This window comes from Hylobates moloch, unplaced genomic scaffold (assembly GCF_009828535.3).
Source record: "Hylobates moloch isolate HMO894 unplaced genomic scaffold, HMol_V3 SCAFFOLD_3, whole genome shotgun sequence".
Taxonomy (NCBI): Eukaryota; Metazoa; Chordata; class Mammalia; order Primates; family Hylobatidae; genus Hylobates; species Hylobates moloch.
Window position 1 is genome coordinate 44802384 of NW_026652278.1, and position 19574 is coordinate 44821957.

At 37.8% G+C, this 19574-nt stretch overlaps 1 protein-coding gene across 3 annotated transcripts in view; it reads right to left on the reverse strand.

The window, feature by feature from the left end:
- STAMBPL1 (STAM binding protein like 1) overlaps nucleotides 1-19574 on the reverse strand; it is a 51649-nt gene that overhangs the window by 9313 nt on the left and 22762 nt on the right. For all 3 annotated transcript variants that reach the window (XR_009212763.1, XM_058436230.1, XM_058436231.1), the window contains exons 3-9: nucleotides 15919-16001; nucleotides 12001-12218; nucleotides 8881-8956; nucleotides 6615-6710; nucleotides 4178-4535; nucleotides 2976-3100; nucleotides 818-955 (exon numbers count right to left, since the gene is read on the reverse strand). Coding sequence is in view for 2 of the 3 variants with exons in the window: in XM_058436230.1 (XP_058292213.1) it covers nucleotides 818-955; nucleotides 2976-3100; nucleotides 4178-4535; nucleotides 6615-6710; nucleotides 8881-8956; nucleotides 12001-12218; nucleotides 15919-15948 (1041 nt within the window). In the remaining variant the exon portion in view is untranslated. The remainder of the gene's footprint in view (nucleotides 1-817; nucleotides 956-2975; nucleotides 3101-4177; nucleotides 4536-6614; nucleotides 6711-8880; nucleotides 8957-12000; nucleotides 12219-15918; nucleotides 16002-19574) is intronic.

Consider the following 19574-nt stretch of genomic DNA (forward strand, 5'->3'; position numbering starts at 1 on the left):
CAGTTAGAATTTTCTGAGTCCCTCAAAAAATGTGCTATGAAATTCACCAATAGTATCTCATTTAATATGAAACATCCTGCGAAGTCAATTATTATGATCTCCACTTTGTGGATGATAAAACTGATGCTCAGATTGCTTAATAACTTGCCAATGCTCCTACAGTGAATTCTTACCAGAGCCCAGATTTAACCTCATGTCTATTTGCTTTGCTCCTATGATGGCCTGGTGGGTATTGGAATTCAATGTTTTGGGCCCTATCCTCTTGCCTTACTCTGTGGCTGTTTGTACAGTGATCCATACATCGTTTGCCTATCTGAGGGGTGTCAGGGAGTGTAGCTGATATATACAAACACATGTTTAAAAGAAACATTTTCAGATATTTTCTTAAAATAATCTAATTTAGACCCACACTAACAGCTGTCTAGCCAAATCAGTTAACAATTTGGCTAAGCCTTCACTAGGCTATGTAAAATCATCTAAAACAAATCACTGATTTCCAAGTGTTACTTTCTTTCTTTCTATGTCTTTTAACTTCAGATGATACAAAAAAGCATAAGATACACGTTCTCCAAACCCAGATTTGACAGATTTAGGCACAATCTAACACTGAAAAATATGCTATAATATGATGACCTTTATTTTTTTAATATTTGTTATTCTTTTCTCTTTGCTTGAGAGCCACTACTTAAATGATAACCTTTATTATATTTGAAAAAATTAAAAAGAAGAAGCTATTTAAATGAAGCTAAACTTTTTTTCAAGGAGGAAAATAGCACGCCACACAAAAATAAACTGAAACCCAAAAGGTCAAACGTACATGGATCCATCCTAGAGTAAGGAGATCATGTTGATCCTGAACATTGAATAATTCCTCTACATTCTCCACGTCACAATAGTCTGGTCCCGCAGACTGCTTTGGCACAATTACATGGGTAATAGTAAATTCATTATGTGTCTAAAAAACAAGTAGCAGAAAGAATGACATGCATCTCACAGAAAAAAAAAAATAACCGAACAAGAAGTGCAATGTTTAAGACTAAAGAGTCCCCCAGCAGGGGGGTATGTCCAGGTACAGGGACCACTTACATCATCCCTCCCTGTACCTGGACACACAACCCTTCCCAATTCAAAAACAAAGTCCCAACAGTAAAAATGGATTCTTTGCCAAAAGTTTGAGAATCAGTTGTTTGTAGCTTGAAACCCACTTTCACAATAGAAAACATAACAGAAATAGGAATTTGCATTCCAGGCTGGTCTGTGGAAGTTTAGTTAATAAATGATGTCTTGATATATCTATAATGGAAAAACTGAACAAAACAAGGACAGATTTATTTGGAGGGGGAAATACTAGTTAAATAATTCTGTGGTGCTACCAAAAGGCATTTCTTAGGGTTGTGAAGGTTGATGGTTTTGTTTCTATTTTACTAATTATATTTAATGTCACTTCAAGACTTAAGACATTCTTAGAATGTTGGGAGGACTTACTAGGATCTTCTGTAATAAGATAATGTTTTGGATTTGCAATCAGATAAAGAGAAAGGAAAAAACAAATTACCCCCCTTAGGCAAAAGATAAGAGTTGAGAGGAAGAGGCTTGTGAAGTGCCATGGGATCCTCAAGGAAGAGATGTTTGTGCAATGAGAGGTTGTCCTCCCCCAGGCAGGCTGGCCTTTCTCCCGTCCAAAGGACCATCCTCTCTCCAGCCTTAGGGCTTTCCTGCACACTACGCACTGCTCCTTTCCCCTGATTTCAACTCTTCCCTCCATCTAACCTCCTCCTTTATGTATTCTTCAGGCCTAGCTCAAATATCACTTCTTAGGGAAACCCTTCTCGACCCCTCAGACAAGGTTAGATTTCCCAGTTACACACTCCCATGATGCCCTACACTTGCACAAACAGCACTCAGCCCCACTTATTATTAGTCACTGTCTGGGTCTTCACAGCATCGTAAGCATCGTGAGGCAGGGACTGTGGCTGTTGCAGGACACCAAATGCTAATAACCAGCACAGTGCTTGGCACATTTAGATATTCGGTAAACGTCTGTGTGACAATGGAGTGAATGAATCACAAATGAATCAATCAATCTGAATACAACAGGATATGGGGGTGAATGCTTCAATAGCACACTGTCCCCTTAAGTGCAACAGAGGCGACTATAGATGCCCATTCTCCTGTGCTTGCCACCAATGGCTTCCTCTCTCCGGGAAAGTAATGACACAACACTGGAATGCAGCAGGAGATTGTGTACTGAATACAACGTATTATTATTCAATAAAGCAGAGGTTCCTAAGCTAAATTTTGAGGACTGAAAATATACCTGGACCCAGATATATAAACTGGTACTCAAAACAGACTATGAAAGGACACGTCCAAAGAAACGTTATTTTTGTTGTAGATAGGAAATTGAATGCATCTCCTCTCTTTCCTCTCCTTCTATTATGACATTGTCTTTCATCACATACTTATGATGATATCTTCCATAATTAAATATGTCCTGTGCTTATAAGCTTTTGTTGAAACTACTGCCTTAAACTAAAAGAAACAACAAAATCCTAGTTTTATTCCACGTGTATCTGAAAAAGAATAGCAAAATAATACATGCCACAGATAAAATTAATTATATGAATGTATGTGAAACTAACAATTGCAATGAAAATTTGATTTGGCAACCAGATAGATTTGGAAATCTGAAGACCTATATTTCGTACCATTTTTCTAATCAAAGATTTAATTTATAGGTTGATTCTTTAGGGCAAGTTTTTATAGTGTCTCTGAAATTTTACAATCTATTTTCTAGAAGGATCATTCCATTAGTAATGACAGTAGTTTTATAAAGTTAATCTGTGTAATGTTAATTTCATAATATTGACAACTCTTAGCATGGTTTTATTCTGTTCCACTTATCAGGAGAAATCTAGTACTATTAAAAGTATCCTATGCACATATATATATTTACATATATAAAAAGATCATACCAGTTTTCCACAGAGTATTCCACAGGTTTCTATTCCTCTCACTGTATTGGATTCTGCCAGCTGCAGAAATTTGTGGCAAAGATCTTTTGGCAAAACTACACATCGCAGTCCTTCAACCACTAAATCTAAGAAACAAAAAAGGGAGAAAAGGCTAAAAAACAAAGTATATGTCCCATCTTTCAAAATTGTTATTGGCAAGCAGTTGCAGTTGGACATAAATTTCAAAAATAAAAGTATCAGGTGTTCCACTTTCCATATTTTATTTTAAAACTCTTAGAAGTAAACATTAACTAGAAGTAAAATTAAATTATGTATATAAATTATTTTATAAGCAAAATTGGAAGGTACAAGCACTTTTACATGTTTGTGCCTTGGGTCAACTATTTACATGTTATGTTATCTTTTGGCATGAAGCAAATATAGGGTTAAATGCATAGGCTGCATAGAATGCATCTCATATCCTATAAGACATAGATAAATATTGTGTTTATCATGTTACTTATATCTTTATGAAAGCTGGTGATCAGTAAGTAAAAGCACAACGTTTTGGTAAACAATTAGCAGTAAAGTAACTTTAAAAATGGTTGCCTATTATCACTCATTTCAAATAAATGGGAACACAAATTCTATCTGACAGTGTCTGCGAAGAAGAATTCTGTATTTTGGAAACTTGCCAGCACTGATCTGGCAGTACTGAGCAGCACTAATTCTTGCAGAAACACACAGTCCATTTGGAGGTTAATTATCTATGTGTACGAGATTCTCTCAGTCCAAGGATGATGCTAAACTTACTGAGTATAAACATTTATTGCTGAACAAAGGTCTGGATAAACAATTTTCTCAACACCTTTTCTCTCCAGAAAGGTGGATGTATTTAAGATGTAGGTATTTCTTAGTTAAAATACATAGAAGACAAAAGTACTTGAAATTCTTCTCATTTAAAAACTCCATTCAATGATAAAATACTTCCCATTTATTATAGAGTCTCTGCTCTACCGGGGGCATCATATTTCCTGAATTTTAAGGTTATATATAGTAAAAGCCAGAGAGTATTGAAAGGTTAGTTCTGTCATTCATACCATATTACGCAGGGGGCCTACTACAATTAATAATGAAATGAGAAGGACCCTCCCAGATGCTATAGAAATATGGTTCCATCCAATGAGCCTCAGTGTTTCACGTGGGTGCATTTCCTCACTTACTCTGAACAGCACTTAGAGTAGCAGCTGGCGTTAAGGCCCTGTTTACAGGAGGAGAGTGGCTAGCATAATTGGTTGCATCACTTTTATTAGGTTGATCTGCAAATACATTCAGCAAGGAATTGTTCTGGTGTGTGGAAAAGCAGGACAAAGCACTCCCATCAATCTGCTCCGACAGCCCTGGGGTTTGCTGACTTCGCATTTGACCTCGGGCTAATTCTTGCTTCTTGAGTTGATCTTCGAAAAACAGAAACTGCTCTGATTCTAGCTGCTGCTGGCGCATCTGAGCAATCCGCTTCCTTTCTGCCTCTATCAATCTCTGATGTTCCAGTTTTTTGAGAATTTCAGCTTTATATTTGTTCTAAAAAGTGTGGCAGCCAGAAGAGAAGGTTAGTTTCCAAGGAAAAACATTGAACTGGAATTAGACATTTTCAATCTTCAAGCCGACAGAGAAAAGGCTAGATACTGTGATACGCCCACAGGGACACTCAGGGAACAGTCAGAGAAATACAGAACATCAGGGCAAAAGCCCCTTGATCTGATTAAGATAGCAGTTCTAAATCCACTGATATTTTACCAGAGATAGGCCATGACAATCAGGATCCCTTCATTCCCTTATGCTTTTAAATACTGGAAAATCAACGTCAAGGTTGTTTGCTCAGTCAGACCAACAAGACCATATGAAACAAAATATCTCACCCCTACTGCACTTCTAATATAGTGGCCACTAGTCACATGTGGTTATTTGAACTTGATTAAAATTAAACAAAGTTAGAAATTCAGTACCTCAGGCACACTAGTCACATTTAAGTACCCAGTAGCCACATGTGGCTAGTGGATACCATATTGGAAAGTGTCAAACAGAACACGTGCATCATCGCAGGGAGTTCTATTGAACAGTGCTGCCCTAGAACCTTTTGCATTCGACTCTAGAACTCACACTCTGCTGGAAATTTATGGACAAGAAGGAATCACTAAAACATGGTTATTAAAATGTGTTCCAACCTTCTCTGTCACCACTAACCGAGAGTTTTGCTAAAAATGAGGAGTCCCAAGCTCTCCAGTTCTAACAAAATATCCAGGCTTATTAGGTCAGATAATATGAGATAGTAATGAGCCTGTCAGGTGATTTTGATAGAAACTAGATTTGGGAGCTACCGTAAGATGGCGGTACCATGGGGGACACAGCTTACAGCGGCACATTCAGGTGCATACAAATCACCCTGGGGCTAATTGCAAATCCTGATTCAGCAGGTCTGGGGTGGGGCCTGAGATTCTGCATGTCTAACAAGCTTCCAAATGATGCTAATGCTGGCTGAAGCAAGGGCTCACAGACATGGCTGTTCATCTCTCCTAAGCTCAGTCCTGCTATTCTAAACCCACAGAGATTCCTACATGGGACACTACTGTAGGCTATGAAGTGACTGGTATCAAAGGCTTAACATGCAACAGCTGCACAGCCTGTTCCTCCCAGGAAGATCATGAAGAGGAAGATCATACACATTGCTGGCTGTGGAAAGGAGACTTGAACTGGGCTTTCGTCTCCCTTGCTGTTGTTGCTTTGTCTTACCCTCCAAGATAATTTCTATCTTTCATATTTCAAGTCACATTATTAATATACACACTTGAGGGACATTTCCAATTTCAACATTCCCTCTACCACTTTGTTAAAACTCTCCACTCAAGCCAGCCTTCCACCTATGCACAAATAAACTCAAAAAGCTCCATGAGCATTCTCAGAGCTGATGAGATTGAACTGAAGTGAGAGTCAGTGAAAGTGGTAGCCTCTAAAGCAAATAAAACACAAACAAAAAAGCAAAATAACATTTATAATGATGCTATGTTGAACGTGAGTATCCCACACACTCACTGGCCAATTTCTTCTTCCAATGCCTTTCTGCCTCTCAGACAATATCATAATGTTCACTCTTTATTAATAACAATCCAGAAGCCACCACTTTTGGGTGATACGATTACATTTCAACCACAAAGTTCGCTGTTATTCTATCTCAATGCAATACTGACTGTAACATTCTAAGAATCAAATTCACATTTCTAAGGCCTAATCATTAGGCACATCAAAAACCATATACTGCTCTCCCTACCTCCTACTGGCTGTTCATCTGGAAAAAGAGCAGCCATCTGGCTCAAGGTTATATTGGCAAGAGTTAATCAAAAAGTTCTACTTAAATCGCTGCAGGAAATCTGTTTTCTAACACATTGCTTTGTTAGATATTGTAAGGAAATAGAAATACCACATTGTTGGTACAACTGCTTAACCTGGATATCAGCATAAATTTTTTATTGGTTTCACATCACTGCATCTTTAATTTTTAATGTAAATGCACAAAACATTTGAAAAACTCATCACATAAAAATGAAATTCAAAAAACACTTATACATAAAATAGTCATGAAATAAATGTACCAACTGAACTTACTTTGCTTTGCAAATATTCTTGGTATTCTACGTTATATTTCTTTAAAAGGTCGTTTTTCAATTCATCTGTCCTTGGAAACGCAATCTCCTTCAGTTTCTTTTAAAAATATATATACATATTGATTAGTGGGATTTTCAATACACTCTTTCAGATCATCAGGTGAGAAAGAAAAACAGCTCGTAGGTATATTGCAAATAAAGTCATGGGCAACCAAAGATGATGGCAGAAAAATAAATCTCTCTGTTTTATGGGTCCAAAATATAACTTTCCAGCAGGAAACAAACACTATTATCCCTTTTGTAAGACCTTTATTGGCCCCACTGATTAGATAAGCATTTTGTTATAGCCCAATGCTATAAAATGTAAATAGCTAGAACTTTGTGGCTACCTTTCTGGTACCCCATTTTTAGGCAGTGAGTTTGAGATCAATGACTTGTTCTACAGTACATAAATCATGTAGCATCAGAATTAGAAGGGATGTGAGAGAATATATGGTGGGTAGGGATTTCTAGATATGCTAGACTGTAAAAAGAACAGCTGGGGCACTTTTTATAAAAATACAGACCCCCCAAGCCTAATCTGGATCTACTGAATTAACACCTCTAGAGAACGGGTCTGGGAATCTGGATCTCAAACAGCTTCCTCAAAGATTGTTAATGGTAGGAAAATCTGGGAATTCTTATGTAGTCCAACTACCTCTTCTTTTTTAGAGTTGAGGATACAAAGGCCTGGAGAGACTGAGAGTCCTGTTCGGTATTATGCAACCAGCTAGCGGCTCATTTAGGACCAGAACTCAAGTTTCCTGACTCTAGCTCTTTCACCAAATTTCTATTCTCTTAATCCTTCGTTATTCATTTATGTATTTATTCATATATCTATTCAATAAGCATAAACAAGGGAAATGTATATGGTTTTGGAGAATTTTTCTCCTACAAAAAAAATAAGCATAACCCTAAATTATAGTACAAGAGTCACCGTGACAGCCTGGCACCTTTGGTTTCCAAACAGACTCTGAGGTTGAATGAACAAGAGAATTGAGGGGAAATGTTACACAAAGACGTGATAATAAATGATACTTCAGGTAAGTGACTGTAGACATTAAAAAAGTTGGCTGGCCGTGGTGGCTCATGCCTGTAATCCTAACACTTTGGGAGGCAGAGGCAGGCAGATCACTTGAGGTCAGGAGTTCGAGACCAGCGTGGCCAATATGGTGAAACCCCATCATCTCTGTTAAAAATACAAAAATTAGCTGGGCATGGTAGCAGGTGCCTGTAATCCCAGCCACTCAGGAGGCTGAGGCAGGAGAACTGCTTGAACCCGGGAGGCAGAGGTTGCAGTGAGCAGAGATTGCGCCACTTCACTCCAGCCTAGGTGACAGAGCAAGACTCTGATTCAAAATAAATAAATAAATAAATAAATAAATAAATAAATAAATAAATAAAGTAGATGACCATTTGACAAAATCTGCATTTTGCTTATGCATCCTCACGTCTGAAAAGACTCATAGGAAAGCCTTTATTTCATTATTTGGTAAAGTGTTTTTCACAAATTATTTAAAATTTCATGCTACAATTGGCTTTGTGTACATGATTTTATCTTCCTTCATATAAGACCAATACAAACTATTAAAGACAAATAAATGGGAGACATTGTAAATGTTTATATAAAAGAATATATTCGCAGCTAGACATAACCAAAATTATAGATATAGCAATTATTGGTGATAAACAAATCATTAAAAAATTGATGATAAATTGCAAAACTCTTTTTCCTTGACAGTATTTTAGTCTACCACCTCCTGCTTCCCCCACAACACTTTATAATCTATAATTCCAGTTCTGTAAGATGTAAATAGCTAGAACTTTGTGGCTGCCTTAATAACTAACACTAATTTTCAAATAGTATTGAGTTCAGGGCTGTATTAAATAATCAAAAGCAGCCAAAATGACCGTCTGAAAGAAGTTCGGAGAAATATACAACATCCTCTTAATCTCTGGGGAGATTATTGTAAAATAATTCCTTCTTCACACCATTAGGTAACGTTTTTCTTTCTTTCTTTTCCCCCAGCATCAATTAGACAAACCACACTGGCTCAGTGATGATCATTAAATGTCTAAGAAAAAATCGAAACATCATAGTTAATGGAATGAATTTCTTGCGCTCAAACTCTCAAGAGAAAGAGAAAGGGGAGGAAGGGGAAGGGTGAATCAATAATGGATACTTATGGAGCATTTGATTCCACGGTGGAGAAGAAAACCCACAATACCTTCATAATATCCTGCTTTTCAGGTACTGCACATTGCTGGTAATCTCGATGGTTAGGAAGCTTTTCTACAAACAAGCTAAGAAAGAGAAAACATGTCCTTAGCATTATGTGACAGCAAAAGCTCAATAATGGTTTATAATAAGGGAATGAGGATCCTTTTTCAAAACTGACATGTTTAATAACTTATTCATTTACCTTCAGTCTTGCCATCTGCCTTTTCACTAAAGGCTGGCATGAGTATCATTTTGGTATTAACGGTCAAGCTCAACAAACTAAGCACCATAGCTAACAAGGCTAAGGTCAGGGTACTCTCTAAACAGATCAAGTAACTTTGATCTTTCTCAGGTACTGCATGCTTAACCCCTAAAGAGCACCATCTTACTTTTGCGTACTGCTGGCAACAGAGAGAATCACATAAAAATATCAGAGCATGGAAAGAGTGATGTAAATCCCTTCTCACTCTTGAAAAAAACTCAAACGACCACTGATGAATCAGCAGCGCCATCGTGTATCAAAAAACTCTTAACCAAAAACTCATAACTAAGAAAAGTGACAACCAGAATCCCTAGTGAATTAGGAGTTGCTAATTAGGAATTCATTATTTTTTGTCACCGTTTGAGGAACAAGAGACAGCAGCAGTGAAAGAAAATTCCTACAGCAAACCAGGTGCATCACTCCCAGGTAAAGTGAAGAAACTGCTACCACGAAGGCAGGGAATTCTCTTTTTTATGCACTGATGTATCCTCGGCCTGAAGAATAGCATCCAGCTCATAATAAGTGCTCAATAAATATTTGCAAAATGAATGAATAACCCTTCCTTGATAAATCATAATGAGCTGTAAATGCTATTTCTGATCAAATAATATGCCTTGTATTTACTGATTCTGTAAATCAAATCAAACACACATATACTCATCATTTAATTTCATCTGATGACAAGGCTATAGGTTAGACAGAAATGATAGCATAATTCCCATTTTAAATGAGAAGATTAAGGCTTAAAGAAGCTTTAAAAGTTGTTAGCTATCTAAGCCTTTATAAATAGAATAAATTCAAAGACATTTAGAGCAGAGGGGACCTCAGAGATTTTCTCCCATAAATCTTTCATTTGTAGATGAGGAACTAAGGCCCAGGAAGAATAAGTGAATTACAAATTATCATACAACTAATAATACAAGAGAATTCAAGTATTTTGATTACACAGTAATTCTGAGATATAGGGGCCTTTTCCCTTTCACCAGGCTCACAATTCCATAGGAACATATGCAAGACCAGAGCAGAAGGTGAAAAATAAATATCATTAATTGGTAACTTATTCAGAAACAAAAATTATTGGAAAAGTTTGGCTATCAATGGTGGAGAATAACTTCTAATTTCATATTTATTACTTAACTTTCTAAAAACAAGTGATTTTCCCAGGTAGGGTGAAGGTTGCCAACCGTTCTCTAAATTTTCAAGTTCAGTAACTTGAATAAAATGCAGATCTCAATTTTGCATACCATGTAAACTGCCTTTAATTTTGCCCTCAGTAGAATCACGGAAGGCAATTTTTAAAATATTGTATCTTTCAACCTCTTAAATGTTCTCAGGCTAAGTCCCTGACTAAGCTAGTGAAATTATATGTGAAATAAGCTAGGCACAGAAACACAAATACTGCAAGATCTCACTTATAACGTAGAAGGAATCTAAAATAGTTGAATTCACAGCGGGGCAGAGAGTAGCATGGTAGCTATCAGAGTTCCAGCGGTTGAGGATGGGGGTGAGATGTTGGTCAAAGGACACAAAATTTCAGTTAGACAGGAGGAGTAAGTTCAGGAGGTCCAGTGTATACGATGATTATACTTAATAACAATGTATTGCATAATTACGCAGCTTGGGTCTGGCACAGTAGCTCACGCCTATAATCCCAGGACTTTGGGAGGCCAAAGCAGGAGGATCACTTGCATCCAGGAGTGGGAGATCAGCCTGGGCAACATAGTAAGATCCGTCTCTACAAAAATAAAAAATTAGCTGAGCATGGTGACACATGCCTGTAGTCCCAGCTACTCGGGAGGCTGAGGTGGGAGGATCACTTGAGCCAGGGAGCTCGGGGCTGCAGTGAGCTATGATTGTGCCACTGCACTCAGCCTGTGCAACAGGGAGACCCTGTCTCAATAAAAGGTCTGTGAGGTAATAAATATGTTAATTGGCTTGACTTGGTTATTCTACAATATAAGCATATATGTATCAAAACATGTTGCATATCACAAATATATATAATTTTTGTCAACTTAAATAAAATTAATAAATAATAAGCTAGCAAAAGTAATTGACATGTGACTTTCAATTAAAATTAAAAAATAGAAGGTTCATCTTAGAAGATATAATTATTGATAACAGGACATAAGTTATCAACTAGTAAGTTACCAGATTTATAGTAAGGAAAGACGAAGTCCCATTTCTGTTAACTCTTAAACTAGGATATGTCACTGACAAATATCTATCTAATAGGAAACATGACACTTTGACATGGCTGTTTTGATGTAGCCACTTTTACTCAACATTTTGACAGCTCTTTTGTACATAGTGTTCTTAATAGCCTAATAAAATGTTTTTTAAAAAGAAATAATAAGTGCTATATGAAACTTGAATGAGTTTCCTGAACCTATCCCTGAACCTGAATCAGATCTTTCCTGGGTCTCCCAACTTGTCCCCTAGACTCAACCCACCAAATCAAATTTTTTAAATGTTGATGGCATGTTCTAGGTGCTGTAAACGGAGCTGCACTGCAGTTCCTGCTCCCATAAAGCTTCCATTTCTGTTGGGGAAAATCGCATGAAAAAATAAATTACATTTATGAAGAGTGAAACATGCATTAAATAGATTACTGTGCTGGCCTTGGGGAGGAAATCTGATAACCCTGAGCCTCCTGCCCTCCCTGACCCTAAGCCTCAGAGATGGTGTTGGGATGCCTGTGAGTACATTAGTTGGTAATTTAAAAACTTGAACATTTAATGCTCCTAGAGACTGTGCAATTGGTCTGAATATGAAAACATTACTGATACCCAAACTGCCACATCAAAATAACTATGTAAATATTTTTTCCAATTTTCTCACTTCAGAGGCCTTTAAAACACTTACGTTATAAATTTATTATAAAGAACGAAGGCATTTTCCAAATTTCCTTCTTCCAAATACACAGACGCCATCCTCTCCATCTCTACTCCAGACCTAAAGTAACGTCGTGGAGTGATGTCTTCACTGATGGTGATATTACAACCAAGCTTGCTTAGGGCACGGACTCGCTCTTCTGGGCTTAGGGAAACATCTGTATGGTCAGGCATAGCAGCTAACTTTTTCTGCAAAGCAAAATTTAAATCTCTGATTAATTGGTGATTATAGTAAGAAAAGGATATGACTAATATTATGGACGTATTTTCTGTATGAGGAACCTAACACCATTACCTAAGGAAATCTTTTCATAAGTTAATGATATAACCAAAGTAAAGCATTTTTGCTTAAATACATGGCTTATACAACAAAAAGACAAACCTCCAGGGTGAACATACAGTTTTATTGGAGTGGGATCTCACTTTAGGTTTCAGGGTATGCAAATGTTTCAGGTCATTTTAGGTAAAATATCATTGCTCCTCATATCCCTGTGCATGCTTCTATCTGGGATCATGTGAAGCAGGTCATAAGATGAATTCCTGCCATTGAAGGGTTCATGTCAGTCTACTCTGAAGGGTCTCCAAGGAGGTAACTTGGATTCAAGTTACTATAAAGATTCAATTCTATTCCAGAATAAGTGTTGTTTAGTAAGAAGTTTACAGGGCCTCTCTGCATCTTCATTGAGTTAAAAAAAAAAAAACCCACAAGTAAGTCCTGGAGAAGCCTTTTCAAGCATAAGAATGCCCCTCCCATTTTTTTTAACATAAAAAGAATCTCAGACCTCCATATAATAGTAATTACACTGTTAAATTAGTCCTTGACTAAGAAAATAATGATATGTTACTAAGAAATGTCAGTGATAGTAATTTGAATTTTATTAATAAAAACAGCATCTATACACTTTTGGTAAAGCATAGAACATATACAATTCAGAATAATTATTCAATAAAAAGTCAGTGCTTCAGAAAGGAAATTTTCTCTGTTAAGTGCCACATAGCAAGTATCTTAGGCTCTGCTAGCCATACGGTTTCCATTTGCAACTTGAATTCAGCTCTCAGCATGAAAGTCACCATAAACAATATGGAAAAAAATGACCCTGGCTATGTCCCCCAAATTTTTATTTATAAAAACAAGTGGGTGGTTTGGCCCTTAGACCATAGTTTGCTGACCCCTGCTTTAGATCAGCATGTTTCAAAGCATGGTCCATGTACTGGCAGCATCAGCATCAACTGGGAGTTTCTTACAAATGCAAATTCCTAACAGGTCTCACCTCAGACCTACAGTCAGATCTCTGGAGTTAGGCTGGAGAATCAATGTTTTAATCCGTCTTTCCAGAGGTGCTTATGCATGCACAGTTTGAGAAGCAAGGCTTTAGACCAACCCCTTCTACCATTGCTGGATGCTCCCAGAACGGAGTTAGCCTAGAGCAAATTTAGCTTCTCAAGGCCTCCTTGGTCAGTTAAGGGTAGGTTGCAAGTCTGACTACTGTGTGGGTGGAGCACTTCATTCAAGTCTGTAGAAAGCTATAAAAGAAGTCAAGGTAAGCATACTTTTAGTCTGGCCATGAATTACCGAGCCAACCTTCAGGGGCAGGATATAGTGAATTAGATATCTGGAGTTCTTCCAATGCCATCTGGTCTACTTTGGTGGTAATTTTATAGCCAATAAAACCCCAGAGATCTGAAATGATTCTTGGTCCTAAAGGTTTAATATGTAACCAGAGACCCATAAACTTGTGTCTCAAGGGTTCATTAAGTAAGAACCATACCATGTCCCTTGTACGTTTTATTATGTGGCTTCCCCACATCAGAGACAGAAATTGGAGTTTCTGAACTTTGAGCCTCAGGCTTCAGTATATAGTCTTTTCCAATTGAGATGTCTCAAATCCTACAGCAATCAATCCACTTTTCCCTAACCACACTCACCTATAGAACTCAACAGCACCAAAAGAAAATATTGTCATTTGACCACAGATGATTGCTTCAATGACATCAGAAAAATGACTAGAAAAAAAACCTATGAAAATCAGATTGTTCTCCAAACGGGGTTCCAGCCTCTCATATGTATAAAAGTAATGTGTTCATATTTCACTACTATATAGTCCACACTGAGTTATAATTATTTCTGTACAAGTGTGTCTGATCCCTTATGAACTCCTTGGGGTTTTAAAAGGGATCATTTTCCATTTATCTCTGTTCCCTAGAATGTAGCATATTCCCTGCCACATAAGTGATAATTAATAAGTATATCAAATGAAAGAGAGAAAGAAGTGAGAGAAGGAAGCAACAAGAGATTATAATTAGTTTTTTTCCCTGAAAATGAAAATTAGATTGATTTTTCCTCTTCTGAATGGTCCTATCCTTCCCAAATTGAAAACTGATTTCAAAGATAAGCTGGAAAATAACTTAAAGTCTTCATCAATCTATAATATTTCATTTGCATGCAGGCTTCTTGGATGAAAACACAAATTTTCCAGATAAAAAGCCTTTGTGTTCATTTTTACAGTGACATATACAATAAAATTTTAATTGCTGTTATATAATGTTCTAGAAAAACACAGAAGACATCTCATAAGGATGACTCCTTCCTCTGAAGAGGTGGAAATGGGTCAGTCTTTATTAACCATAGTGGAACAACAACATGGGGACAGAAAGTGAAAATGTTTCTGCAATTGTCTACCTTTCCAAACATACTCTGAAGATAACTAAGCTTTGTGAAGGACTTTCTTGGTCAAGAAAAAACATTAGGGGCCAGGTGCAGTGGCTCACGCCTGTAATCCCAGCAATCTGGGAGGCCGAGGCGGGCTGATCACGAGGTCAGGAGATCGAGACCATCTTGGCTAACACGGTGAAAACCCGTCTCTACTAAGAATACAAAAAGTTAGCTGGGCGTGGTGGCGGGAGCCTGTAGTCCCGACTACTCAGGAGGCTGAGGCAGGAGAATGTCATGAACCTGGGAGGCGGAGCTTGCAATGAGCTGAGATCATGCCACTGCACTCCAGCCTGGGCGACAGAGCAAGACTCTGCCTCAAAAAAAAAAAAAAAAAAAAGAGAAAAAACATTAGGTCACAACCTATTTCAGTACAAGAACCAGGCCCTCTCTTTCTTTATGTCTTGGTGCTAGTCTTTGTGCGTACAGGGTATTTAGTATACTGCAGCTCATGGGGCTCCTCCTACAAGGTCACCGTGAGTGGCTGGGGAGGGTCACCAAGAGGAGGAAAATGGGAATGACAGTTTCCATTTATCGTACCATCCTGGTAGGCTAGGAGCATCAAAAAATATTGTTTCCAATTGTCACTGGGACAAAATAAAAAATCAGGGCCATGGAGATTACATAATGTGTCTATATTCACACTCAGAGACTGATCTAGGACATAGAATAAGCCCATGTGATGTAGCTAGAGAAAGTGTGCACAGTGCTGGGCAGTGAGGGAAAAAGTGAGAAGAACAAGAGCTTCAAGTACAAAGACATTTACACAAAGATCCAAAGCAATACCCAGGTGTTTTGTATGTTTTTCTCAGTTAACGCCATACAAGGTGAGCCTCCAATTCTTATCCATAAAGAAGCTGAGGCACAAAGAGCTTTAAGCAGCTTCTCAGATATCAACTCTGAAATTCTTCTCCCCGGTGTTTTGCCAAAGGACTACACTCCTGGAATCTAGCCAGATAAACTAAAATTTTAGACTTTTGTGGGAAATAAAATTATTTTTAAGTCTTACAAAGATAGCTTTATTAGTCACTTCCTCAAAGAAGACAACCACACAGATGGATGAAAAACTACAAGTGCTAAACTTCTTAAAGTAATTGTGACTCATTTCACATTTGTATGTTTCTGTTCTTCTTTTTGGGCTTTCCAACCAAATGTTAGATATCAGCTGGTGTCACCTACCAGAGAATTCACAGTAAAAGGCTGATCCATGTTGTCTTATCTGTGAAATGAGGATGTTCACTCTTTCTTCTCAATCACTTCATCTGTTTCAAACACAAGAAACAGAACTAAAGTTATTTTTGAGACCCAAGTTTGAAATCCCAAACCCCAGGGTTATCTCTGCCTCAGACAAACAGGAACAAATTGAAATAACTTATACAACCTGAGTGTTTAGAGAGACTGTTGGAAATCTCTTCCTGAAAATAAAACTGCAAGTGGTTATAGTTTCTTGAAGCTGACCTTTAAAACTGAAGGTGTGAAAATAATTCGCATTTGACTGGCACCCAGTATGAATCTGCTGGGGGATACCTTACTTAGAACTCTATGCAAGGTTATAAAGTAGGTTCGCTTTCTTCAGAGGAATAAAGAAGATAATATTGATTAGAAGCATGGACTGTTAAACCTAGAACCAGTCTGGATTTAAACTCAACCTTAGAACTATGTCAGACAGAATTCTAAGATAGCTCTGTGATTCCTGCCCCTTGATATCTGTAGGTTTGTGTAATCCTCTCCGCTTGAGTGTGGTTAAGACTGTAGTTGGCTTCTAACCAATGGAAGATAGCAAAGGTCATGGAATATTATTCCCATGATTATGTTGAATCATATGGCAAAGATGAAGAGATATTGTAGATATATGAATCCCCCTAATAATGTTAAGTTAATCAAAAGAAAAATTATCCTGAGTGGTCTGGATCTAATCAGGTAAGACCTTTAAAAGAAGTAGATTCTCTCCTGCTGGCCTTAAAGACTCAGCCACCACAAGTTCCAAAGCTGCAAGGAAATTAATTCTTCCAATGACCATACAAGCTTGGAAGACGACTGCAAGCCTCTGATGAGACTCTAGCCCATGTCAACAAGTCAATTGCTGCCTTGTGAGACCATGAGCAGAGGATCTAGATAAGCTGTGCCTAGACTCCTGAACCAAAAAGCAGCAAGATAATACATGTATATTTAAGCCATTAATTTCATAAAAATTTGTAAAGCAGCAATAGAAAACAAATATGTTTAGCTGTGTGACTGCAGGGAAGTTATATAGCCTTTCTGTGCGTCTACAAAATGGGAGAAACAGTGGTTCCTACATCATGTGGTTGTTCTAGGATCAAATGAGTTAGCATATAAAGTCCTTAGAGTATCAATAGCTCCTAGCATATAGTCAATATTTTATCAATGTTAGCTATTATTCGAATCTTTATTTTATAGTTGAGACAACTGAGGCTCAGAGAAGTCAAGTGAACGTACCTAAGTTTAAATATTTATTCAATAAATATTAGTAATTCCCATCCTTTTTATGCTAGTTTAGGTCAAGCTCTGTATCACCACTTTCCACTTCTAAATTTATTTTGTCCTTTATACCCCACTCATCACTTAGATGACTTTGAACATGGATCTCCTCAGTTCCTTATCTAGGAAACAAGGGATTAAGATGGATTCTTTTCAGTTATAATAGTGATTCTAGAAATCTCAGAAGTAGATCAATCAACAGCTCCAGTGCTATTTTCTGGCCTAAATCCATGGTGGAGGAACCCTTCAAGAAAAATTACTCTTGTATTCCAGTCTTTCCCCTCCATTGTCTTCAGTAATCCCTGGGGTAAACATTGAGCTCTAAGCCTGCAGGTTAAAAAATGCCCAAGAAAGAAAAAACATGGTTCACCACAGTGTAGTTTAGAAGCTGAGTTAACAATTTTGGCACCACTGAATGTAGGCAATCCCAACTGAGGAATTAATACTTCTCAGTGAGAAGAAATAAACCAGGAAAAAAGACGTTAAAAGCGTTAAAAAGACAGAGCAAAGGCTTATGGGGAATGTGAAGCCGGGGAGGGAGGGGAACAAGAAAACACTAGTAAGTCATTTATTAGGGCCTTATAAAAGAGTAGAATTGGCCAGACACAGTGATTCACGCCTGTAACCCCAGCACTTTGGGAGGCCGAGGCGGGCAGATCACCTGAGGTCAGGAGTTCAAGACCAGCCTGGGCAACATGGTGAAACTCCGTCTCTACTGAAAATACAAAAATTAGCCAGGCGTGGTAGCACACGCCTGTAATCCCAGCTACTAGGGAGGCTGAGGCAGGAGAATTGCTTGAATCCATGGGGCGGAGGATGCAGTGAGCTGAGATGGCACCACTACACTCTAGCCTGGGTGACAGAGCGAGACACCAGCTCAAAAATAAAATAAAATATTTAAAAAGTAGAATTATTTCTTTTGATGATTGCTCAGATCCATCAAGAGAGAACATAGAATTTAAAAGGTTGAAAATATTAGGATAGCAGTTTTTACATTTTACTGCATCTAAAATCACATAAACCTGAGATCTGTTTAAAATGCAGTCTCCTAAGACCCACCCTAAGGATTCTGAATCCATCGGTTTTAAGCCCACAAGTAGGTATTGTCAGATATGGCCCAGTGATTCCAATACATGAGGTTTCCAAACAATACTGTGAGAGACACTGCATTTCAGAATGAATTAAGCAGGATTCTTAATTGCAGGCAAAGATCTGACTCTTGAATTCATAGAAGGATAATGAAAAAAACACAAACTTCTAGGAGGGCCAGAGAAATCAGGTTTGGAAGCTACATATCCAAGAACACTGCCCCAGACTACACAGCAGCACTGGTCTGGTGAAAACACCTCTGCTATCTCTATCACTTGATGAACAGGGGATTCTACAGCTTCTACTACCAACACCAGCAACTCCAGCAACTAGCTGCTGCCCTGGGAACGAGGTGCAGCCGCCATGTACTTCTGCATGTCTCTAGTTTCTATTTCAAAGCACGAGATGCAGGTGTCTGACTGGCAGAGTCTGGGTCCCACATCTGCAGCCTGGCTGAAAAGATGGCCGAAGATGTAAATATCTAGCACTTTATCCTCCTGTAGGAGGCAGTGGGATATGCCAAGAGAGGAAAGGCGGATTCAGGGCTGGGTGACCAGAAAACAATGCTAAGTGTGAGCAGAAACAATGAAACAAACATCTCTGTAATGAGCTTCTATATGTATGAAACGTTTAAACATATCTTAAACATCAGAGTTTATTAAATTACTATAGATAAAAACTATTCACTCCCACATACAAATATATTAATAATTTTGAAATAGAAGCCAACTCCCCTCAAATCTAAGATGAAAGAAGTTCACAGACTGGTCAGTCAACTTATTTTTTGAACCATTTATTAGCTGATGGTCCTGTCTTAATTCCTTTATCTTTTGCCCCCTAGTCCTGGCACTTACAGTTGCATTATAAACAATTGCAAGATCAACATAAACAGGTATGTTTTCTAGTTCAGTGGCTCTCAAAATGTAGTCCGGGTTCCCCACGATCCTGTCAGGGAATCTATGAGGTCAATATTACTTTCATAATATTACTAAAACATTATTTGACTTTTTAAATATCAATCTTTCACAGTTGTGTAGTGGAGATTTCCAGAGGGTGCAAGAGTTAATGGAATGCTTACTTGCATACTCTTATAAATGTCTGTTTTGATTTTTAATACAGTAAATATAAATAGATATAACTCACATAAACAAAGCTTTTTAGTGTCCTTAGTAATTACCTCAATCTAATCAGAAATAAAGTGGGCCAGGAGAATCTAAAACAGGAAAAATTAACAGCAAGTACCACTT